At 40.1% G+C, this 25,138-nt stretch overlaps 1 protein-coding gene across 1 annotated transcript; it reads right to left on the bottom strand.

Annotated features, from left to right (window-relative positions):
- Nucleotides 1-669: 669 nt before the first annotated feature.
- LRRIQ4 (leucine rich repeats and IQ motif containing 4) lies at nt 670-23,658 on the bottom strand. Its single transcript, XM_003416247.3, has 5 exons — nt 22,639-23,658; nt 15,701-15,874; nt 14,128-14,266; nt 4,441-4,637; nt 670-1,814 (listed from the first exon to the last, which is right to left on the bottom strand). The coding sequence occupies exons 1-5, from the start codon at nt 23,656-23,658 to the stop codon at nt 1,662-1,664; spliced, it is 1,683 nt and encodes a 560-aa protein (XP_003416295.3). The 3' UTR covers nt 670-1,661.
- Between the last annotated feature and the right edge of the window lie 1,480 nt (nt 23,659-25,138).

The raw sequence follows: 25,138 nt of genomic DNA, 5'->3' as shown, positions 1-25,138 counted from the left end.
TTATCTCCACTTTTATTCTATGTATCATAACATGGTCTACTTACATTTTTATCAGAGAGTGTAACTTTCAGTGGTTTATTGATGGTGCCTTTTATCTCAGATATAAACAGTAAACACTAATAGTAGTCGCTGACATATAAATCTTCATAAAATGTGGTCAGAACGTCAGTAACTAGTTTCCAAGCTGCATTTTGTTAAAATAAAACCTTTTGTTATTAAAACAAACAATTATTAGCATTACCTCTGGGCATTTCTTTTGCATGGAATTTCCTACATAACACTATTCCATTCATTAATGAAAGCGTTTGTGTTGCCGCTAAGTGATTTTTGACATTTTTAGTTTCTTTCACAAGAGCGTAAAGTCAGGGTGTGGTAGATATATTTGCCCACATGTTTCTATTCTATTGTGATACACTGGACTCAAATTCTGTTTTTTTTCTTGAGGTATAATAATTTGTATTACAATCATCGACTCAATGGCACTGGGTTTGGTTTTGGTTTGTATTACAATCATTGCTTGAAAGACATGTAAAATTGATGCTGAACACTATTCCAAGAGAGAAGTCATCAGAATGAGGAGGTTTTGAGTGGCATAAAAGATGTTTTGGGTAATGTTGGTGTTCTTCATTTCTCTGGGTATGATCATGAATCATAAACATGTGTGTCCATACGAAGTCTGTACACAAATGTCCACAGCAGCTTTATTCATAATAGCCCCAAAGTGAAAACAAACCAGTGTCCTTCAGTGGGTAAATGGTTACACAAACTGTGAGGCAGTAGCATGTTGTCATTAACTGCCCTCAAGTCCATTCCGAATCCTGGCTACCTCAGCGGAATACTACTCGGCAATAGAAAGGAATGGACTGTTGATACAACCACCGGGATGGACCTCAAGGGAATTATGCTGAGAGAAAAATGTCAATCCTAAAAGGTTACATACTGTGTGATTCCATTTACATGACATTCTCGAAATAATAAAAGCATAAGAGATGGAACACAGGTTACTGATGACCAGGAGTTAGGGGATTAGGAGTCAGGTGTAACTACAAAAGAATAAAACAAGGGAGCCTTGTGGTGATCCAACAGCTCTTTATCTTGATTGTGGTACTGGTCACATGAAGTTACATGTGATAAAATTGTGTAGAACTACACACATACACAACACAAACGAATGCATGTATAACAGATGAAATCTGAATAAGCCGAGTGAGTTGTGCTAGTTTCCTGGTTTTATTGTACAATAGTTATGCAAGAGGTTAACACTGGGGAGGCAGGGTGAAGGGTGCGTGTTACCTCCCGGTACATTTCTTTGGAAACTCCTGGGGATCTAAACTTATTTCAAAATAAAAAGTTTTTAAAAAGTAGACAATAGTATAATGAACCCTCTTGTACCCACCACCTGGCTTATACAATTATCAACTCATGGTCAATCTATTACATATGTTCCCCCATTCACTTACCTCACCAATATTATTTTGAAACAATTCTCAGACGTCATATCATCTTATCCATAAATATTTCAGTAAAGGTAAGAATCTTCTATCTTACACATAACCATAATTCATGATTTAATTTCAGAGTGGTAGTCATCTAATTCCTAGATATTTAGCCTTCTTCTTAATCCATTAGGATCCTTTATCCTAATTCATTAATGTATAAAATTATTTCTTATTTCCCTTTGGAGGTTTTCCTTTTTCAGCCTTCTTTCCTTTCTTATCTTTTGGAGAAGCCTTTCCTTTCTTTCGTGGTTTTTGTAGTTCTTCAAATCTCCCCAGTCCTTTCCTTACCATTATTCCACGCCACCACGCCTGGATCTAAAAACAAGGTAAAACCAAACGGAGCATTAGCAGGTATCGTGATGAACTGAAGAGAGTTCAATCTCATTGATCTGGTAGGTGGTCTTAGGAATGTGGAGAATGGGATGTGATTAGATCTCCAAAGCTTATTTTCTTTTTCAATCAGCCAGTCATTGAGGCAAATTAAAAAAAAAAAAAAACTCAGAACATTTACGTGCCAGGCACCATTGTAGACATTTGGGAAACAGCAGTAAGAAATCAACATGCTGCCTTCATGGAGCGTTTCAGTGGGGAATGAGACAATAAACAATGAGCACATGAATGTGTAATTTGTCAGATGTGATAAGTGCTACGCAGAATGACAGAGCAGAGTAGGGGAATTGGGAGCACCTACTCCCTGCCTTCCTTCTCTTTACTGGGTTGTCTGTGCTCCTACCTAAAGCCAGACCTCATTGCTCCCCAGATCCTACCGCCTCTCACCTACTCAGGAACATCCCTGGCCCCCCGCAGTAGCTCCTTCTCATCTACACCAGCATTCCTACTTGCCGCTCTGCTGACTCACTCCCACCTCATACAAACATGCTGTTATTTTTCCTGTCTTAGGTACACAGACCCAGACACACACACACTTCCCTCTCCAGTCACTGACCTATTTTTCCCTTACAGCAAAGTGTCTCAAAGGCATTGTCCAGATTGTAGTCTCTAATTCTCCTCCTCTAATTGTCTATTGCATTCTTTGAGTGATACAAATGGTTAAGCCCTCGATGAATAACTGAAACAGGTATCTCAGAAGAAAGGCCTTGCAATCTGCTTCCATAATGATTACAGCCAAGAAAACCCTATGGAATAGTTCTGCTCTGCACACATTGGAATCAACTCAACAGCAACTGGTTTGGTTTTTGGAAATTGTCTATCAAACCCACCCACTACATAGCTTCTCATCCAGGTCATTGACGACCTCCATGTTGCTCAAATCCAATGGTCAGTTCTCAGGCCTCACTTTATTGACTTATTTCACACAATTACCCTCTCTCTCCTCCTTGAAACAACACTCGCCTTCCAGGACACCCCACTGTCTTGATTTTCCTTCTACTTCACTGGTAATTCCTTCTCAGTCTCCTTTGCTGGTCTTCTTTCCTCTGCTTTTTGATGTTGGCCTGCACCAGGACTCTTTCAGTCCCTGGTCCTCCTCTCTATACTTTTCCCTTGGTGATCTTAAAGTCTCATGGGTATAAATACCATCTGTACAGAGAAGACCCCAAACTCTTATTTCCATTCCTGCCACCTCTCCTGAACTCCGGACCCGTGTGCAACAACTGGACACATCGACTTGAGATACCTAGCGGACATCTCAAACTTAACCCACTCAAGACATACCTCCTGATCTCCCATCCACCCCTGACAAGCTCTACCCTCAATCTTCCCCATTTCACTTATCAGCAACTTCATTCTTCCAGTTGCTCAGGTAAAATACTTTGGAGTCATCCTTGATTCCTCTCTTTTGCTTACACCCCACATCCCATCTGTCGGCAGCTCTGTTGGCTTTACTTAAAATATATACACAGCATAAGATCACTTCTTACAACTCCCCTGCTGGAGGTGGTCAAGCCATCATCTTTGCTGGGTCTTATAATTACTTTCCTTGCTTGCCCCACTACAGCCTACTCTCAAAACAACAACCAGCATGGTCTTTCAAAAACATACCTGTGTTTGATTATACGTAACTTTTTTCTCAGAATCTCCCAGTGGGTCCCCATTTCTTTCAGAGTCAAAGCCAAAGTCCTTACAATGACTTACAAGACCCTACCCTCCTAACCTCTCAGCCTCATTTCTTAATTACTCTGCCCCTTGCTCACTCTGCTCTAGCCATGCTGACCTCTTCACTGCTCGGACATACGAGGCACAGTCCTAGCTCAGGGCCCTTGTATTAGCTGCTTCCTGTCTGGAACAGTCTTCTCAATATCCACATGACTCACCTCCTCCAACTCTTCATGGGTTTTCTCAGTTGTCATCTTCTCAATGAGGTCAAACTGACCATCCCATTTAAATTGAAAACCCCCACCACAACTTCTGGAAACTTCAGTTCGTCTTAGTTTGCACTTTTTTCCATAGCATTTATCACTTTCTATGGGAAACCCTGGTGGCGTAGTGGTTAAGTGCTACGGCTGCTAACCAAAGGGTCAGCAGTTCGAATCTGCCAGGTGCTCCTTGGAAACTCTATGGGGCACTTCTACTCTGTCCTATAGGGTCGCTATAAGTCGGCATTGACTCGATGGCCTGGGTTTGGTTTTCGGTTTTGACTCTCAAGAGGAATCCCTTGGTGGTGCAAATAGTTAACACGCTCTACTGCTAACCAAAAGGCTGGAGGTTCTAGTCCATCCAGAGGCGGCTTGAAGGAAAGGTGGTGTACTTCCAGAAAATCAATCATTGAAAACTCTATGGAGCACAGTTCTACTCTGACATACATGGGGTCACCAAGAGTCAGAATCAACTCCATGGCAACTAGTTTGGTTTTTTTATTCTTGAGAAGGACAAGGAGTAGATGTGTAAAGAGAAGCTCTATAGGATAAGCTGTAATGTGTTTAAAACTAATCCCTTTCCAAACCAAGTGTGAATGTGTTATTTAGAATTTTGCTGATTTTACCTTTGTCGCCATTATTTTCATATTTCTGTTTCCCTTAAGGTATCTCCATATAGCCTCAATGCCTTCAGTGCACACTTCCACTGGGGGCTCTACCATGGGGTTTTCCATCAGTGTCAGGGCACTTATATTCACTAGACTATCCAAATTTTCTGGAAGATGGGTGAGCAAGTTGTCCTCAAGCAATAATTCTTTCAAAGCTGAAAAAAATATATATAATGGTAGATTTAGCTTTAAGAACAGAACAATTCAAACACACATTCTTTAGTCCAGTCACTTTGAAATGTTTGCTGCCTGCTGTGCCATGTAACAAAAGCAACAGATTTAATGGTCTGATGCACCTCATTTGCATTCTCTTTAAACTCATGTGTTACCACTCATTCTTGGAGCCAGTGTAAATAAATATTAGAGACAAAAACGTGGTAACCACTGAGAAGTTTTAAGAGAGTTTAATTTTCCCAGGGACTCAGGGCAAGAACAAGATGCATGGTCAGAAGCGTTGCCCTGGGTGCTGCACACCATGCCCGGAGCCAAAATTTTTTTATTTTATTTTATTGTGCTTTAGGTGAAAGTTTACAGCTCAACTTAATTTCTAATTCAAAAATTTATACACATTATATTGTGACATTGGTTGCAATCCCCACAATGTGACAGCATGCTCCTCGTGTCTACCCTGGGTTCCCTGTGTCCATTCACCCAGTTCCTGTCCCTTCCTGCCTTTTCGTCTTGCTTTCGGACAGGAGTTGCCCATTTGTTCTCATATTTTTGATTGAACTAAGAAGTGTGTTCCTCACTTGAGTTACTGTTTGTTTTATAAAGTGTGCTGTCTAATCTTTGTCTGAAAAGTGGGCTTTGAAAATTGTGTCATTTCTGAATTAGCAGAGTATATGGGGGGAAATAATCTCAGGGGTTCCTCTAGTCTGATCTTTTTTTGTGAAATTGAGTTTTGTTCTACATTTTCCTCCTGCTCTGTCCAGGACTCTCTGTTGTGATCCCTGTCAGAGCGGTCAGTGGTGGTAGCCTGTGATGTGATTGATTACTTTTGTGTGGCCTTTCTAGCCATGGTCTTGTAACTCCCACCCAGGTGACTGGGCTGGAGTGTGTAATAGCATAATTGTAGCCCTACAGGGGCTTGATCCATTTTGCCTTAAAAGAGAGCCATTTCCAGAGCAGAGAGGAGGATCCTACCAGCACCAAGAAAGAACAGCCAGGAGTGGAGAGCACGTCCTTTGGACCCGGGATAACTGCGCTGAGAAGCTCCTAGAAGCAGAAGACAAAGAGAGAAAGAGAGAGAGAGAAAGCTGAGTGCCTCTGGGGAGAGGTCTAGGGCCAGGGAGAGGCATGCCTGCAAACACAGCTGGAAAGAGGCTGTCCTGATGGGAAAAATGTATCCTGAGTGTTCCTGAGCTTGAACTGTAACCTGTTACTTCCCTGATAAACCCCATAATCATGAGTGTAGTCGGTGAGCTCTGTGTGGCCATTGCAATGAATTATCAAGTCCAGCAAAGTAGAGTGTGCTGTGGGAGGGACGATTAGTGTCAGAGTTGGTACAGATGGCAGAAGGAGGAGGCGTATCTGACCTCTGCCTCATAGGAATCAGCCTTGGGCTGTCGATCTTGATTCTCCTTCCCCTTTGTGAAGTTCGAGGAGGTCAGACACTGTCCCCACACTGTTTTTACATAGCTGGACACCATCTAGTTCTTTGGTCTCAGGCTGGTGGAGTCTTTGGTTCAGTGGTCCTTTAGTCCCTTGAGCTAATATTTACTTGTGTCTTTGGTTTCTTCATTCTCCTTTGCTGCAGACAGGATGGGACCAATAGATGTACCTTAGATGGCCACTTGCAACTTTTAAGACCCCAGACTCTACTCATTAAAGTGGGATGTAGAACATTTTCTTTATAAACTATATTATGCCAGTTGACCTAGATATCCCCCAAGACTATGATCCCCAGCCCCTAGTCCCAACTATTCAGTCTCTCAAAGTGTGAATAGTGCTACAGTGAACATGGGTGTGCATATGTCTATTCGTGTGGCGGCTTTTATTTCTCTAGGGTATATTCCTAGGGGTGAGATTGCTGGATCATATGGTATTTTATTTCTAGCTTTTCCAAACTGGTTGTACCATTTTACATTCCCACCAGAAGTGTTTAAGAGTTCAAATCTCCAATCTCTCCAACATTTGTTATTGTGTGGGTGTGTGTGTTTTATTCATGCCAGTATTGTTGGGGTGAGTTGGTATATCATTGTAGTTTTGATTTGCATTTCTCTAATGGCTAATGGAACCCCGGTGGTGCAGTGGTTTAAGAGCTATGACTGCTAATCAAAATGTTAGCAGTTCAAATCCACCAGCCACTCCTTGGAAACCCTATGGGGTAGTTCTACTCTGTCCTGTAGGGTTGCTATGAGTCAACGTTGTAAAAATGTCAATTCTAAACAAAGCAATCTACAGATACAATGCAATCCCAGTCCAAATTCCAACAGCATTCTTTAACTAGATGGAGAAACAAATCACCAACCTCATAAGGAAAGGGAAGAGGCTCCAGATGAGTAAAGCATCACTGAAGAAGAAGAACAAAGTGGGAAGAACACTACCTGATTTTAGAACCTATTATACAGCCATGGTAGTCAAAACAGCCTGGAATTTGTACAACAGACACATAGACCAATGGAACAGAATTGAGAACCCAGACATAAATCAATTCATCTATGAGCAGCTGATATTTGACAAAGGGCCAAAGTCAGTTAAATGGGGAAAAGACAGACTCTTTAACAAATGGTGCTGGCATAACTGGATGTCCATCTGTAAAAAAATGAAACAATGTTGAGTCTTCCTATCCATGAACGTAGTATGTTTTTCATCATATGTAGTTCTCTTTTGATTTCTTGCAGTAGTGTCTTGTAGTTTTCTTTGTATAGGTCTTTTACATCTCTGGTTAGATTTATCCCTAAGTACTTTATCTTCTTGGGGGCTATTGTAAATGGTATTGAGTTGTTGATTTCCTTTTCAAAGTTCTCTTTGTTGGTGTAGAGGAATCCAACTGATTTGTATATGTTAATCTTGTATCTTGCTGCTTTGCTGAAATCTTCTATTTGTTCCGGTAGCTTCTTGTGGATGTTTAGGGGTTTTCTTTATATAAGATCATATAATTTGCGAATAGGGATCGTTTTACCTCTTCCTTACCAATTTGGATGTTCTTTATTTCTTTTTCTTGCCTTATTGCTCTAGCTAGCACAGAAGCACAATGTTGAGTAGGAATGGTGATAAAAGGCATCCTTGTCTGGTTTCTGTACTCAAGGGAATTGCTTTCAGTCTGTCTCTGTTTAGAAAGATGTTGGCCGTTGGTTTTGTATAAATGTTCTTTATTAAATCAAGGAATTTCCCTTCTATTCCTTTTGCTGAGAGTTTTTATCAGGAATGGGTGTTGGACTTTGTCAAACGCCTTCTCTGTGTCGATCGATAAGATCATGTGGTTCTTTTTTTTATTTATGTGGTGGATGACATTGTTTGATTTTCTACTATTGAACCATCTCTGCATACCTGGTATGAATCCCCCTTGGTCATGACATAATTTTTTTTTTTTTTTTGATATATTACTGAATTCTATTGGCTGGAATTTTGTTAAGAATTTTTGTGTCTTTGTGAGGGATATTGGTTTGTAGTTTTCTTTTTTTGTGGTGTTTTTGCCTGGCTATGGTGTCAGGGTGATGCTGGCTTCATAGAATGAGTTCAGGAGTATTCCTTTTCTTTGCACTAAAGTAGCTTGAATACTGTTGGTATTAGCTCTTTTCTGAAGGTTTGGTAGAATCCTCCAATGAAGTCCTCTGGGCCAGGAATTTTTTTCATTGGGACTTTTTTTTTTATTACCTCTTCAATTTCTTCTTTTGTTTCAGGTCTGTTTAATTTTTCTACCTCAGTTTCTGTTAGTTTAGGTAGATAATGTGTTTCTAGAAATTTGTCCATTTCTTCTAGGTTTCTGAATTTGTTGGAGTACAGTTTTTCATAGTATTCTGTTATGATCCTTTTCATTTCCATTGGGTCTGTGTGATATCACCTGTCTCATTTCTTATTCAAGTTATTTGCTTCCTTTCCTGTTTTTCTTTTGTCCATTTGGCCAGTAGTTTGTCAATTTTGTTGATTTTTTCAAAGAACCAACTTTTGGTCTTGTTGATTCTTTCAATTGTTTTTCTGTTCTCTGTTTCATTTATTTCTGCTCTAATTTTTATAATTTTCTTTCTTCTGGTGCCTGAAGGCTTCTTTTGCTGCTCTCTATTTGTTTCAGATGTAGGGTTACTGTTTTGATTTTGGCCCTTCTTTTTTTTTTTTTGACATGTGTGTTTATTGCTATAAATTGACCTCTAAGCACTGTTTGACTGTGTCCCAAAACTTTTGGTAAGATGTGTTTTCACTTTCATTTGATGCTATGAATTTTTTTATTCCATCCTTGATTTTTTTCTATTACTTAGTAGTTTTTAAACAAGGTGTTGTTCAGTGTCCATGTACTTAATTTTTTTCCCTTGCTGTTTCTGTACAGATTTCTACTTTTATGGCATTATGATCAGAGAAGATGCTTTGTATTACTTCAATGTTTTCGATTTTGTTAAGGATTGCTTTGTGGCCTAAAATGTGGTCTATTCTGGACAATGTTCCATGTACATTAGAAAAGAATGTATAATTAGCTGGTTGGGTGGAGTATTCTGTATATGTCTATGGGGTTGAGTGGGTTGATTGTGGCATTTAGATATTCTGTATCTTTATTGAGTTTCTCTTTAGATGTTCTATTCTTCACTGAAAGTTATGTTTTGAAGTCTCCTACAACTTTTCTGGAGCTGCTATTTCTGTTTTCAATGCTGTTAGAGTTTGTTTTATGTATTTTGGAGCCTGATCATTGGGTGTGTACATATTTATTATGGTTCTGGTGTCCTGGTGTATTGACCATTTAATCATTATATAGTGTCCTTTCTTATCCTTTATGGTGAATTTTGCTTTAAAGTCTATTTTGCTGGAGATTAATATTGCCACTCCTGCTGTTTTTGGTTACTGTTTGCTTGATTATTTTTTTTCCATTCTTTGAGTTTTAGTTGTTTACCTCTTTGTGTCTAAGGTGCGTCTCTTGTAGATGACATATAGATGGATTGTGTTTTTTAATCCATTTTGCCATTCTCTGTCTCTTTACTGGTGCATTTAGGCCATTTACATTCTGTGTAATTATTGATACGTATGAAAAAAATTTTTTTTTTTACGAGCTTACTGCTGTCTTGTTTTTTTTGTTTGTTTTTTGCATGTGTGTGGTTGATAGTTTCTTTGTTCTGCTTAAATTTTTGTGCTGAGGTCTTTTTGTTTATGTATTTTCTTTTCATCTCATTATTGTTGATTTTGTGTTTGCTGAGTCTTTGTTTTTCTTTTTATTTTAATGGCAGATTTGTTAGCTTCCTTTATGATTACCTTGAAATTTACCTTTATTTTTCTAAGCTTAAACTAGTCTTTTTTTTTTTTCTTTTTTGATATTGCCTTGACTTCCTCTCCATATGGAAGTTCTATGACTACACTGTGTATTCCTTCTGTTTTGTTTTGACGTTGTCATTATTTACATATTGATGTCTCTGGTTCCTTATTTTCAGTCTTTTAGCTTTGTTTTGTTTTTCTGAATTCCCTATCTGGGTTGGTATCTGGTTGATTTGTCCTGTGTCCTAGTCTTGGATTGTTGCCTGATGTTGGCTCTCTTTAATATTTCTCGTAATTTTAGTCTGGTTTTTGCAAATTTCCTTAATTTCTGTTTATCCGGAAATGACCTCATTTTGCCATCATTTTTGAGAGACAATTTTGCTGGATATATAATTCTTGGCTGGCAATTTTTTTCCTTTAAGGCTTTATATATGTCATCCCATTGTCCTCTTCTCTGCATGGTTTCTGCTGAGTAATCAGAGTTTAGTTTTATTGGTTTTCAATTGTAGGTGACTTTTCATTTGTCCTAGCTGCTCTCAGGATTCTTTTTTTGTCTTTGTGTTTGGCAAGTTTGATTATAATATGTCTTGGTGACTTTCTTTGGTGGGGGGGTCTATCCTGTATGGGGTTTGTTGAGCTTCTTGGATAAATATCTTCTCGTCTTTCATATTAGAGAAGTTTTCTGCCAGCAAATCTTCAACAATTCTGTGTTTCTGTTATCTTCTCCTCTCCCTCCCCCATTCTGGAACACTGATCACTCGTAGGTTTTTCCTCTTGATAGTATCCCACATAATCCTTAGGCTTTGTTCATTTTTCTTCATTCTTTTTTCTGATTTTTCCTTAAACATACTGGTGTGAAGGGTTTTATCTTCAATCTCACTAATTCAGACTTCCATTGTTTCAGTTCTGCTCTTATAACCTTCTATTGAGTTGTCTAATTCTGAAATTTTATTTTGTATGGTTTCTAGCAGCCTGTTTATTCTGTCATTTTGTTCTTGTATTGTCTTCTTGAATTCTTCTATTGCTTTGCCTGTGTGTTCCTTGGTTTGGTCTGTGTTTTGCCTGATCTCCTTCTTGATCTCTTGAAGAACTCTGTATATTAGTCTTTTGAATTCTTTATCAGGTAGTCCCTATTGCCTTCCTCCAGGAGGTTTTCTGGCTCCTTATTTTGGTCACTTGCTAGAGCCATCTTGTCCTGCTTCTTTACATGATTTGATATTGACTGTTGTCTCCAAAGCATCAATAAATTATTATATTTATTTACTGTATTTCATTTGACTGTGTCTTGTATTTTTGTTTTGATATGTCCGAGTAGGCTGGGCATGTGTGCTACCCTATGTGAAGTTGCTGAAGCTCTCACTTCCTGTCTCCAATTGGTCAGAGCAGCTACTAGGTGTGTGAGCCCAGGAGTCTGTTCACTGTTCTCATTGGGGTGCTGAATATGTATGCAAAGTTTTTGGTGAGGTCATGAATCTGTCCTGCTGGTCACCTGGCCATGGGTGCAGGGGGTGTTCTCCCTGATCATTGGGTGGGCATTGTATGTGTGCTCTGCTACTTACTTGTTGGTCACAAGTGCCCAGGTCTTCGGTCAACAAGTATGTGATGTGGAGACTCTCACCTACAGTACTGGGCAGGCAAGGCTGCATGGGGGTGTTCAAAGCAGGCACAGGTCTCTAGTTGCAGTGGGAGGGCAAGGCAGGGGGCTGTTGGCTGCCCCTGAGTGCCCAATGGATAGCGTGCCCCTGCCCGCTACAGTGCATAGTGGGGAGAGGTAGTGCAGCCAGTCATTGGGCACCCGGTATTTGGCCAGAGAGATTGAGGGCCTGTCTTAGTTATCTGGTGCTGCTATAACAGAAATACCACAAGTGGATGGCTTTAACAAAGAGAAATTTATTCTCTAAAAGTCTAGGACGCTAGAAGTCTGAATTCAGGGTGCCAGGTCCAGGGGAAGACTTTCTTTCTGTTGTCTCTGGAGGAAGATCCTTGTCATCAATCTTCCCCAGTCAAGGAACTTCTCAGAGCAGAAACCCTGGGTCCAAAGGACATGCTATTCTCTTGGATCTTGTTTCTTAGTGGTATGAGGTCCCCCTGTCTCTCTGCTCACTTCTCTCTTTTATCTCAAAAGAGATTGACTTAAGACACAACCTAATCTTGTAGATTGAGTCCTGCCTCAACATAACTGCCTCTCATCCTACCTCATTAACATCATAGAGGTAGGATTTACAACACATAGGAAAATCACATCAGATCACAAAATAGTGGATAACCATACAGTACTGGGAATCATGGCCTAGCCAAGTTGACACACATTTTGAGGGAACACAATTCAATCCATACAGGACCCCAGTAATTCTCAGACCACTGTCATGGGCAGCTAGATGGGATGGGTGGTACCACCAGCCTTCAGAACCCTGTGGGTGTGGGTGGATGAGGCCCCTTCTTAGGGGGCGGGGTGATGTTGAATGTTACAAATCTGCAGCTCCTACTTGGCTTTTGCAGGTAAAAATAGGCTTTAGGATTGATGCCCTGCGTGTTTTGTCGTAATGAGGGCATGCTGTGTGGTGTCGGCCCTCAAGGCACTGGTGTGGGTAGTCGGGGGGTGGGGCTGAAGGTCACTGCAAGTCCATGCACCCCCTATGCCAGTGGCTGGTAAAGGAGTAGGTCCCTCCAGTCCTGACCCTTGAATTCCCGGCTTAGGGGGCATGGCTGTGTTGAATGTCACCGGACTGGTATAGGAGCAGGTAGGGGGATAGATGAGGAGAAGGGAGTGCTCCTTGACTGTGGAGCTCTTATGGGGGAAGGGTTATGGTATGCACACGTGGTAGGTTGGGAGCTTGCACTTAACTTTTGCAGGTCTGGGTGCCACTCCTGTTTGGTTCTGGAAGTGTGTGCATATTCACTGTTTCTTAGCTACGCCAGATGGGGTGGGTTTCAGCTTGGGATGTTACTGCTTGCCTCAATTGGGTGAGCTGTGCAGATTCAGCTAGCAGGATGCTGACGATCCCACAATCCGTAATTTCTCGTTTCCACAGTCTTTGAATTGTCTCTCCTTCCACCTGTCACTCAGTCTAATTCTTCAGCTTTGTCTTTGATGATTAGGGTTCCTAGATTGTCATATATATCTGATTCACTTGTTTTTTCAGGTCTTTGTTGTAAAAGGGAGGACATTCTGCCATTTTGGCCCAGCCTCTGAGCCAAATTTTTGAATGTCTTATGTATAGGTGGCAGCTTCCACTGTCCTATTCCTTCATCCTTCTTTTATTAAAGGAGAATAGCCATAGTTTGAGAATTTGTCTGTAAACCTGGGGATTCAGCGCACTATGGCAAAAAAATTTTTTTATCTGTCCCCGGAGTCAGATTACCCGATAAGCAAAGTAGGCATGCACTTAATTGTGCATATTTACTAATCTGCAGTGAACAATTTCACATGGGTTTCACCATATGTGAAAGTGTTCATTATAGATTAGTAAGTAAGCACAAGCCAGTGCATACCTTGCTTACTGGTTAATCTGCCCCTGTCTGTCCCCTGTAGGTGTTCAGCAAAAGCTTGCTAAGTGGATGGATGGATTGATGGATGGACAGATGCAGAATGGTTTAGCATGGTGGAAAATATTTGGGTGTTTAAATGTGAGTCATATATGATTTCCCATGTCAGTTCTGTAGTTCCAAAATTCCCCCTTGTTGATTTCACCACTCTGGGTCAATACTTTTCATTCAAGTGATTTAGCAACAAAGATGTAAATTTACTGCAGAATCCATCTGCAGTAAATAGTAGACATATAGTAGATACTCTGTAAATTATTCTTGGTGGTGTAATGGATGAATGTTAATTTTCTTAGCAGTTGCTATTTATTTTTCTTTTAATTCTCAGTACAACCTAACAGCTTTTGTGAGGTTCTTACCTGTAGTAGGTAGGATACCTGGCCTTCCTCATGTTGCTGGGGAGCAGCTGCAAGGAGGTAATGAGTTAAGACTCAGTCCTCCAGACACTGAGAAAGGTCTTTAATAAAGCAATGGAGCCATTATGCTTCAGAAGCACTGGTGGCGCAAAGGTTAAGTACTCAGCTGCTAACCAAAAACTCGAATGTTTGAACCTACCCAGAAGCTCTGTGGGAGAAAGATCTGTCCATTGCTTTGGTAAAAATTAAGGCAGTTCTACTCTGTCACGTGAATGGGAATCAACCGGACAACACACAACAACAACAACAACAAACTCTAATAGGCTGTGGAACTATTAAGATTCTTTACCTTGTGCTTTGCAAATGGCATCTGGAAGTTGCCTAAGCAAATTGTGGCAGCAATCAAGAATTTCCAAGTTAGGCAGTAAACCCAAGGATTCGGGCAGGTACTCCAGGTGATTGTTCTCTATGTGCAGCTCTTTAAGCCTCTGAAACAACATGAGATGTACCATAATGATCCTTAATATAATAACAGTAAATTAGAATAACCAAAATCACCTGTGAGTTCCCATCCCCTTTAAATTGGGGGAATTATGCATTGGGATAAAGGAAAAAGAACATATTTAAAGAACCATCTTCAAGAAATAAAATTATTTTTGAGAAAGCCATTGAACCCATTTCCCATTTTAGCAGGGAGAAGAGACTATGGGAATCTAGTGCTTATTTGTTTCACTATAATTCATGGAAAATAGTTTGGATTGTTTAACTACATTTATCATTTTCTTCCTTTTAATCACTAATTTTCTGCAGCCATTGCTACAGAATTATAATTGCCACAAATATTGACTCAACATCATCTAAGTGGACATAGCCAAAATGCTACTTCCATGGAGATAGGTTTGGATGTGTTCGATCTTACTATTACAAATTCACTGGGCAAAATATATGTTTGCATTATGCCCTAAGATTCTGGAGAGTGTGGCATGACATGTGTAAGGAGCAAGATGACAAAAGGTGTTCTATGAACACATGGCAAAGAGATGGGGAACTAGGAATAGGACTGCTGTATCATAGGACCTGTGTGCTGTACATGCTACTGCTCAGATCCACGACTGGGGTTGCCTAGGGGCCCACACATAATTCATCACTATTAGGAGTGCAGTAACAGGAACATGAAAAACATAACAGTTCTTTAAAGGATGTATGTCTAAAGACACACTGACGTAGCTACTTTGAATGAAGTTGTCTTGTTGTTTTGCTAGGATTCAGCACGGTACTGTGGACTTAACTTCAGCATGAAGCTGGTGCACTAGTTAAATAAACCATGATTTGTTGGACAACTCAGGAGCTGCCACAATGCAGAGAAGGAGGTCACATTGCCCCTTACAGGCTCCCAGCCACATCACCTGTATATTTTAACTTCAAAATAGTTCAATTTTCAGGGAGCTTACTTATGAAAAGTGGAAATTAAATGGAAAGACATATGATGCTATTTCTGTAAATAAAACATGCCAAACCACACAGTGAGAATGATATGACATATCCAATAGCAATCACAATAAAATGTTCTTTGGGTATGCAGACAGGAATTGTTCAGTAAGACAGTGGAAGCCGCAAAATGTGAGAATGACTGCTTCTTTGGGAATCTCACCACACACATGCCCTGTTGCCATCAAGTTGATTCTGGCTTATAGTGACCCTGTAGGATAGAGTAGAACTGCCCCATAGAGTTTCCAAAGAGCGCCTGGTGGGTTCAAACTGCCATCCTTTTGGTTAGCGGCTGTAGCTCTTAACCACTATGCCACCAGGGTTTCCATGATTCCACATCCAGCCTGCAGGAACACCTCCCTGTTTTCTGACATCAGCTACTGTAAGGAGTCAGTGGCCTGTGCTTCTCTGCCTGTTCATTTGTGGAGGCTTACCTGCAGTTTGCTAATGCATTCCGGCACAGTGGTAAACTTGACTCCCTGATCTTGTCCCAAGTATAGTCTCTCCAAAGATGCTAAAGAAAAGATTTCCTCTGGAAAGGAAAAGAACTGGTTTCCTGTTAATCCAAGTATCTTCAGTTTTGAAAGTGAGCCAATCTCTGGAGGTAACTAGAAGTATTCCAAAAAGATAAGTTTCAGGTCAAAATTCTTTTTAACAGTAAGAAAATCAGCTGGGCTTTTGGTTTGGGGCAGATTGTTCAACAAAAAGTAGAGCAATGTAGCACCTTACACTGATGAAAAGTTTGCACGTGTTTGCGTATCTAGTATTTATACTTGTAGACCTGAAATCAAGAGTTCAACCTTCTTCTGAGGCTCTCTACTCTTTACTTTTATGCACTGTTTTAAACTGGAGCATTTTTTAATCTGTTCATTGTACATTTAGTGTGGCAACTGCTTGACACTACTGAAAAAGAAAGTACTAGAATTATTAGTGTAATATTATAATCATAACATTCATAATAAATTCAATTATTAGAACCAATAAATTTAGTGATATGACCCCTCATCCTAAAAGGCTAAACTCAGCAATTTTGAAATTTAAACCCCATTTGGAAGTAACCGTATGTTCATACTATTCCTAATCAGAGTATTCAGTTAAGACGACTGCAACTACACCTTGTCATAGTCTGCCTTCTGCCTGATACCTAGTGGATGCCTTGTGCAGGGTCTAGACAGACGTTTCACAGACTCCCAGACTGTCAGGGTTGGAAGGCTTTAAAAAATGTCCTCTATCCCAACCCTCCAATAGGCTGATTGATATCTAGCCCATATTTAACACCTGGAATGAAAAGCTCATTATCTTCCCTGGAGACCTCTAATCATCAGATTTTTTTCTTTTAAGTCAAAATCTTCCTCTCTTGGTCTTTTTTCAGGCCTTCTGGAACAACATGGAAAAATTGGATTCTTCTTAAAATATATGACATGATCACCCTATTGATCGCATTACAGAGATACCTCATTTTCCTGTGGAAAGAAAAAGCCCAGCTTCAGTGGCCTCTTAATTCATATGAAACCACACGCTGTTTATCTGGCTTCCTTCCTAACTGAGGATATCTTTCAAAGTTCACCACTTTAGTCTTTGGGCTTTCCTCCCACCCATTCCCTAACCTGCCATCCTACTTTTCCCTAGAATGGTTAGAGCTCAGCTCAGCCCCCAACCTCTCTGTTGTGTTGTTATTAGGTGCTGTCGAGTCGGTTCCGACTCACAGCGACCCTAGGCACAACAGAACGAAACACTGCCCGGTCCTGCGCCATCCTTACGACCGTTGTTATGCTTGAGCTCATTGTTGCAGCCACTGTGTCAATTCACCTCGTTGAGGGTCTTCCTCTTTTCCGCTGACCCTGTACTCTGCCAAGCATGATGTCCTTCTCCAGGGACTGATCCCTCCTGACAACACATCCAAAGTATGTTAAGACACAATCTCGCCATCCTTGCCTCTCAGGAGCATTCTGGCTGCACTTCTTCTAAGACAGATTTGTTCGTTCTTTTGGCAGTCCATGGTATATTCAATATTCTTCACCAACACACAATTCAAAGACGTCAACTCTTCCTTGGTCTTCCTTATTCATTGTCCAGCTTTCACATGCATATGATGCGATTGAAAATACCATGGCTTCGGTCAGGCGCTCCTTAGTCTTCAGGGTGACATCTTTGCTCTTCAACACTTTGAAGAGGTCCTTTGCAGCAGATTTACCCAAAGCAATGCATCTTTTGATTTCTTGACTGCTGCTTCCATGGCTGTTGATTGTGGATCCCAGTAAAATGAAATCCTTGACAACTTCAATCTTTTCTCTGTTTATCATGATGTTGCTCATTGGTCCAGTTGTGACGATTTTTGTTTTCTTTATCTTGAGATGTAATCCATACTGAAGGCTGTGGCCTTTGATCTTCATTAGTAAGTGCTTCAAGTCCTCTTCACTTTCAGCAAGCAAGGTTGTGTCATCTGCATAATGCAGGTTGTTAAAGAGTCTTTCTCCAATCCTGATGCCCCATTCTTCTTCATATAGTCCAGCTTCTCGGATTATTTGTTCAGCATACAGATTAAATAGGTATGGTGAAAGAATACAACCCTGACGCACAACTTTCCTGACTTTAAACCAATCAGTATCCCCTTGTTCTGTCTGAACAACTGCCTCTTGATCTATGTAAAGGTTCCTCATGAGCACAATTAAGTGTTCTGGAATTCCCATTCTTCGCAGTGTTATCCATAGTTTGTTATGATCCACACAGTCGAATGCCTTTGCATAGTCAATAAAACACAGGTAAACATCCTTCTGATATTCTCTGCTTTCAGCCAGGAGCCATCTGACATCAGCAATGATATCCCTGGTTCCACGTCCTCTTCTGAAACCAGCCTGAATTTCTGGCAGTTCCCTGTCAATATCCTGCTGCAGCCGTTTTTGAATGATCTTCAGCAAAATTTTGCTTGCATGTGATATTAATGATATTGTTCTATAATTTCCACATTCAGTTGGATCACCTTTCTTGGGAATAGCCATAAATATGGAACTCTTTCAGTCAGTTGGTCAGGAAGCTGTCTTCCGTATTTCTTGGCATAGGCGAGTGAGCATCTCCAGCGCTGTGTCTGTTTGTTGAAACATCTCAATTGATATTCCATCAATTCCTGGAGCCTTGTTTTTCGCCAGTGCCTTCAGAGTAGCTTGGACTTCTTCCTTCAGTACCATCGGTTCCTGATCACATGCCACCTCTTGAAATGGTTGAATATCAACTAATTCTTTTTGGTATAATGACTGTATATTCCTCCCATCTTCTTTTGATGCTTCCTGCATCATTTAATAGTTTCCCCATGGAATCCTTCACTATTGCAACTTGAGGCTTGAATTTTTTCTTCAGTTCTTTCAGCTTGAGAAACGCCGAGCATGTTCTTCCCTTTTGGTTTTCCATCTCCAGCTCTTTGCACATGTGATTGTAATACTTTGTCTTCTCGAGAGGCCCTTTGAAATCTTCTGTTCAGTTCTTTTACTTCATCAATTCTTCCTTTTGCTTTAGCTGCTCGATGCTCAAGAGCAAGTTTCAGAGTCTCCTCTGACACCCATCTTGGTCTTTTCTTTCTTTCCTGTCTTTTCAGTGACCTCTTGCTTTCTTCATGGATGATGTCATTCCACAACTCGTCTGGTCTTCGGTCACAAGTGTTCAATGCGTCAAATCTATTCTTGAGATGGTCTCTAAATTCAGGTGGGATATACTCAAGGTCATATTTCGGTTCTCGAGGACTTGCTCTGATTTTCTTCAGTTTCAGCTTGAACTTGCATATGAGCAATTGATGGTCTCTTCCACGGTCGCCCCTGGACTTGTTCTAACTGATGATATTGAGCTTTTCCATCGTCTCCAACCTCTCTATAAACCCAAAAACAAACCCGCTGCCGTTGAGTAGATTCCAACTCATAGAGGCCCTATAGGACAGAGTAGAACTCCACCATAGAGTTTCCAAGGAGCGTCTGGTGGATTTGAACTGCTGACCCCTTGGTTAGCAGCCATAGCATTTAACCACTACACCACCAGGGTTTCCAACCTCTCTATAGATTGGTAGAATACACAGATAATTGGTGAAAAGATCACTCACAGTTGAAGAAAAAAGAAAGCTCAGTATAAGGATAACCCACCTATAAAAGTCTCACAACTTGGAATCTTTCAGAAGACATGTTTTTCTCTTTACTATGTAGGGTGAGGGCCCATTTCCACAAAGATGCTATAAAATATTCTAGTTTATTTAATCAGATCAAGTCAATACCCAGAGAAACTGATATTTAAACTTTTCTCCTTGGCTATTCAAAATTTGTATCAGGCACTAAGATCTCTTTAATGCAAGGTGCCTGCAATCAGTGCAGTCAAAACAATGAGAAAAGATTTTTAAGTCTAACCACTTCATTATAACCTAGTGATTTCAGTCATTGCTGTTTACCTAGCTCATGGCTTTAACTTTTTTTTTTCCAAAGTGGATTTTAAGTGTTTTAAAATTTTTTTCTGGATATTCAAGATCCAAGAATTAGTCCCACTATAGTCGTATTAAAATGTAGTAGAAATAAACCTCGATGAACAGAAGAAAAACTTCAGTGGTTCAAATGAGAGTAATTATTGATGATGCTATATCCATTTTGAGGTAGGGCGTACTGTCTTGATTTTCTTTGTTAATAGAAATATAACCAGCCAGTTGCCATCGAATCGACTCCAACTCATGGTGACCTCATATGTGTCAGAGTAGAACTGTGTTCTATGGGGTTTCCGAAAGCTGATTCAATAGATAGCCAGGCCTGTCTTCTGAGCCACCTGTGGGTGGACTCGAACATCCAACCTTTTGGTTAGCAGCTATGTTTGTTAATCCTTTGCACCACCCAGGGACTCCAATAGAAATGCACTATGCAAATGCAATCCACCTAGGCACACATTGAAAGTCAGCTATTTTTGCACCCACCCAGGCAAGGAGAAGCTACTGAGATGATGCTTAAAAGACTATAACGGGTGCAATTGGCCAGGCTTCAAGAGCCAGAAACCACAGTTAAATATTTGGGGTGGGAGAGATAAAGACTTAGTTTAAAGGGCTTGTGTCATTTAGGAGAGAAATGTACTGGGAGGTTACAGGAGAGGTTAATATAAGAAGAAATTGGGAAGGGAGGACAAACTCACACACACAAAATATGGTCAGAATGGCTGAAAAATGAAAAGGAATAGTGCATAGAATTTTTTATGTTCAATATAATAATATTTGGAAACCCTGGTGGCATAGTGGTTAAGAGCTACAGCTGCTAACCAAAAGGTTGGCAGCTTGAATCCACCAGGTGCTCCCTGGAAATCCTGTGGGGCAGTTCTACTCTGTCCGATAGGGTGGCTATGAGTCAGAACTGACTTGACAGCAACGGGTTTCAACAGGTTTATAATAATAGTTAACATGTCCACGTTCAGCACAATTTGACTTGTAAAACTTGGTATTGGATGAGGGTTATCTTTGTTAACAAGCAGTCTGTGTGTGGTTTTCTTTTTCTTCTCAGAAAAGAATTGAGTATCACTCATAACTCAATAAGAATTCAATCAGTGTGTTATCCTTCCAAAGCGTATTTTCTATTTTAAGCCTTTAACTGTGGAATGAAAGATTTTGTCTCCTATAAAAAAAAAAAAAAATGTCTTATATTAGTGGTAGAATACTGGGGGGCCGAGGGATGGGGGCAGAAGGCCTTTATGAAATCTCCAAAATCCTGCAAGATAGGCTGCTACCTGAGTAGAGGTTAAAGCTGTAGATTATCTTCCTAAATCTTAAAATTAACATCAGAATATTTACTTTCTCGAAAGGCAGTTTAAGGACTAGAAAAACTTAAAAAAAAAAAAAAAAAGACAGAAGTTTCTAGAAATTGAAAATTAAATAAAATATATATATATATTTAAATACCTTAAAGGCCCAAGACTTTTATAATGTATAGTGAATCCCTGAGACTGGTGTTCATGGCCAGGAAAAGCAGACCTATTCTTTGGTTATAGTTGTTGATTTCTAAATTTCTGTTTTTCTCTCTCTACAGTTGTACTTTGCTTTTTACAACGCTGTTGTTTTTTAATTTTCAGGTATTAAAAAGAAACATAAATGCATGTATGCCTATCATCTAAGTCTGTTAATAAAGAAAATAAAATACTAAAATTAGAGTTCAGGTCTCCTATGTTACCCTTCCCATTTCCTTGACTTCCTCCCTCCCTCTTCACAGAGACAGCCACTATCAGGAATTGAGTGAGTTTTCTTCCAATTTACAATTCTATGCTTTCATTTCATGTATATATAAATATTCATAAAATGTGTGTTCTATGTGTGTATTTGTAGTATTGTGTGATTTAAAATTTTATAAGTGATATCAGAATGTTCTTTAATAAACACTACAATTTTGAAATCTACCCACATTGTGTGTGTGTGTGTGTATGTTTTTTTTTCATGGAGCCCTGGTGGTGCAGTGGTTAAGAGATCGGCTGCTAACCACAGGTTGGCAGTTCTAATCTACCAAACACTCAATGGAAACCCTACAGGGCAGTTCTACTCTGTCCTATAGGGTCACTATGATTTGGAATAGACAGCAACAGAGTTTTAGAGAGAGAGAGAGAGAAAGCTCTAGTTCATTTAATTTGTTATAAAATATTCCATTTTATAAAAATGCTACAATTGATTTGCCCATTCTCCTACTGACTGACATTTAGATTGTCTTCCATATCTCACAATTATAAACAATGCTCTGATGGACATTTCTGAACACACCACTCAAGGTACATGTAGGAGAGTTTCCCTAGGCACAGATCTGTTTTTGCAGTTTCCTGTGAGTGGAACATTAAGGCCAAAGGTAGTATGTGTCAGAAAAGCCTGCTGTTTAAGGAAACCCTGATGGGGGAATCTTTGTTAAGAATATCGACCCTGGAGCTCAGTAGCTCTGGGGTGTAATCCAGGCTCTATCACTTACAGATTGTGTGGCCTTGCATAAATTAGTTAAGCGCCCTTTGCCTCATTTTCCTCACATATCATTTAGGATAATAATATTATATACATCAAACAGTCATTGTAGGATTGCATGAAATAATCCATGCAAGGTACTTAGCCCAGTGACTGTCATATACATATTCTAAATAAACAATAGTCATTATTACTATTGTTATTTAGGGAAAGAAAAAAATATATATATATATAGACTCGACAGCACTGGGTTCTGGGTATATATACACATAAATTACTACCTTGCTGGATATATTTTTTAACCCTAGGTTTTCGACCATAAAGTCAGTTTGAATAGATAATTGTGATGGAGTTGAAGTTTAGACACAGAACCACACCACCATGGAACAGGAAAGGTTCCTGACAAGGGCATAGTGACAGTCAGGATATCAGTACCTGCCGTATTTTATTATCATCCAGCGCCAGGATTTCCAGGTTCTTCAGTGCACAGACCTGCAACGGACAGTGTTCCAGGTGGTTCTGGCTGAGATCCAGGAAACGCAAGTTGACCAGGCGCCTGAAGGAGCGCCGCAGACTCCGCAGACCCGTATTGCGCAGGTAGAGCAGCTGCAGTGAGGTCCACTTACAGATGAGGCGGGGCACCTTCTCCAGCTGGTTCCCACTCAGCCCAATTTCTGTCATCTCTGTGAGCTCAGTGAGGGTGTGCGGGATGCAGTAGAGGAGGTTGTGGGAAAAATCAAGGACTGACAACTTGCTACAATGGTACAGTGAGTCGGGTATAAAGGGCACCTTGTTATAAGCTACATAGAATTTCTGCAGCATTGTCAGATTTCCAATCTCTTCTGGAATGGAATTTAGTTTGTTCTCATCCAGGTCAATGATCTCCAGGTTGTAGAGAACACAGAGCTCCTGAGGGAAAACTTCAAATTTGTTTTGCTTCAGGTAGATCTCCCTCAGTTTGGTCTGGTTCACTATTTCCTGGGGCAAAGATTTCAGGAGGTTTCCCGACAGGCCAAGCAGCTCCAGGTGGTGAAGAGATTTACAGATCACAATGGGAAACTCCCTCAGGTAAATCTTGTAGAGCCGGAGCTCCCGCAGGGTACGGATGTGACTGATGACGGGAATGGATGAGAAAAGAAGGGGATTGTTGCTTAGATCTAGGCCCTTCAGCCTGGCCAGTTTCCCCAGCTCCGGACACAGATTCCTCAGTTTGTTCTTGTTCAAGTAGAGGATCCTGATGTTCTTTAAATGCTGAATATCCTGGGGAATCACTGCAATGTCATTATTTTCCAAATGTACTTCTTCTAATTCTTTTAATTCTAAGATCTCTGGTGGAATGGTAGTCAGGCTCTGGTTAGAAGCATCTATGAAAAATATTCTATCAGTGATATGTTGTGGATTATCTCTCAGAATTTTAGATGAATGTTCTACTGATTTTATAATGTCCATTGACATCATTTTGAAGGAAGTTCAAACATTCAAGCCTGAAATATTGTGAAAAGAAAGGGGAATAAAAAGCAGAATTTACCTGCCACCAGACTTGGTATCCTTAAAAAAGATTAAATTTAGTTCATTCAATTTAGTACTTGAAATTATAACAGAACAAAAAATTTAGATTTTTGTCTTTCTTGTTGGGAGAAGAATTGAAGCATAGCCTCCTCTATCAAGTTCATTCTTATACAGACAAAAAGAAAAAAAAAAAGGTTGTCTAATTTCAGTTTTTAAAAATGTCTATCTTGATTCTGTTTCCAAGTAGGGATGAAAAGGTTGTGAAAGATTGTTGCTCCTACATAACATTGAGAAAACACTAAGTTAAAAATCAGAAACATTGAAAAAGCTACCAGTACAGTAGTCAAGTGAATGCTTAATCAATAAAAACACAACTGAAAAATGGTAGGAAATCTTCGTGGTATTTTTACTTATCCTTGAGCCACCCTCTCTCTGGCTCAGTGGCACTCTAGAGGACAGAGGCCTGCATTTCCGGTGCAGAAACCTGTCCCATGGTTCTGGAGAAAGCAGAGCAGACTTTATTTAAAAATTATTGTGTTTGTTTTCATCTGCCTGGGAACTACCTGAAGGACACTCTAATTTTTCTGTTTTGCCTAAGTAGGAACGACTCAGGTTGGAAAAGTGGTGCGAATTTCTCAAAAACATTGAAAGGTGATCAAAAAACTCATAGGCATCTGCAGCAAGAGATTATGCTTGAGACAGTCAATAGACTGACTAAAGTCAGGGAGAAAGGAGGGAGAGTTTCTCTGGGAAATTGGGGCATTTGAAAGAGCTTGTGCGTACTGGGAAATTTAGAAAGACACCTGCATGCCCAGGACAGGATGCATGCTCAGAAAAAACTTGAAAAGACCCTCAGCATTCACTATGGGCTGATCTATATGCTAAGTGTAAGCAGGAAGTGAAGGTTGCAAAATTGTAAACAGCCTGGCTAAGTGTTAAAGGAGTGCCCAAGCACAGAGCTAATGTGGAGAGGTTTTTCTTTGTTTTTTAAGGTCCTGATGTTCAAGGAAAGCTTAGTCAAAAGATAAGCTAAAACTTAAATAATCAAGAGCAGCAAACCCTGGGAAAGGGGAGAGAATCTGATTTCTAGAGTTACCACATTATAATATTCAAATGTCCAGTTTTCAACAGAAAATAACGTATACAAAGAAACAAAAAAGCATGGCCCAAACCCATTGCCGTCGAGTCGATTACAACTCATAGCAGTCCTATAGGACAGAGTAGAACTGCCCCATATGGTTTCCAAGAACTGCCTGGTGGATTCAGACTGCCAACATTTTGGTTAGCAGCCAAAAACCACTTAACCACTACTCTAAGTATGGCCCATTCAAAGGTAAAAGATAAATGGACAGAAACCATCCCTGAGAAAGACTAGACATTGGACTTACTAGACAGAGAGCCCTGGTGGCACAGTTGTTAAGAGCTT

Source organism: Loxodonta africana, chromosome 23, assembly GCF_030014295.1.
Source record: "Loxodonta africana isolate mLoxAfr1 chromosome 23, mLoxAfr1.hap2, whole genome shotgun sequence".
In the NCBI taxonomy this organism is placed as follows: Eukaryota; Metazoa; Chordata; class Mammalia; order Proboscidea; family Elephantidae; genus Loxodonta; species Loxodonta africana.
This window is presented reverse-complemented; position numbering and strand designations above follow the sequence as displayed.

What these genes read in the sequence shown, in the direction of transcription:
- LRRIQ4 (XM_003416247.3), bottom strand. Translation starts at nt 23,658, where the DNA reads ATGTCAATGGACATTATAAAATCAGTAGAACATTCATCTAAAATTCTG. An exon ending in ATGATAATAAAATACGGCAG is followed by an intron (nt 15,875 to 22,638) that starts GTACTGATATCC and finishes GAATACTTCTAG; the next exon opens with TTACCTCCAGAGATTGGCTC. An exon ending in TGAAAATAATGGCGACAAAG is followed by an intron (nt 1,815 to 4,440) that starts GTAAAATCAGCA and finishes CCTTGTTTTTAG; the next exon opens with ATCCAGGCGTGGTGGCGTGG.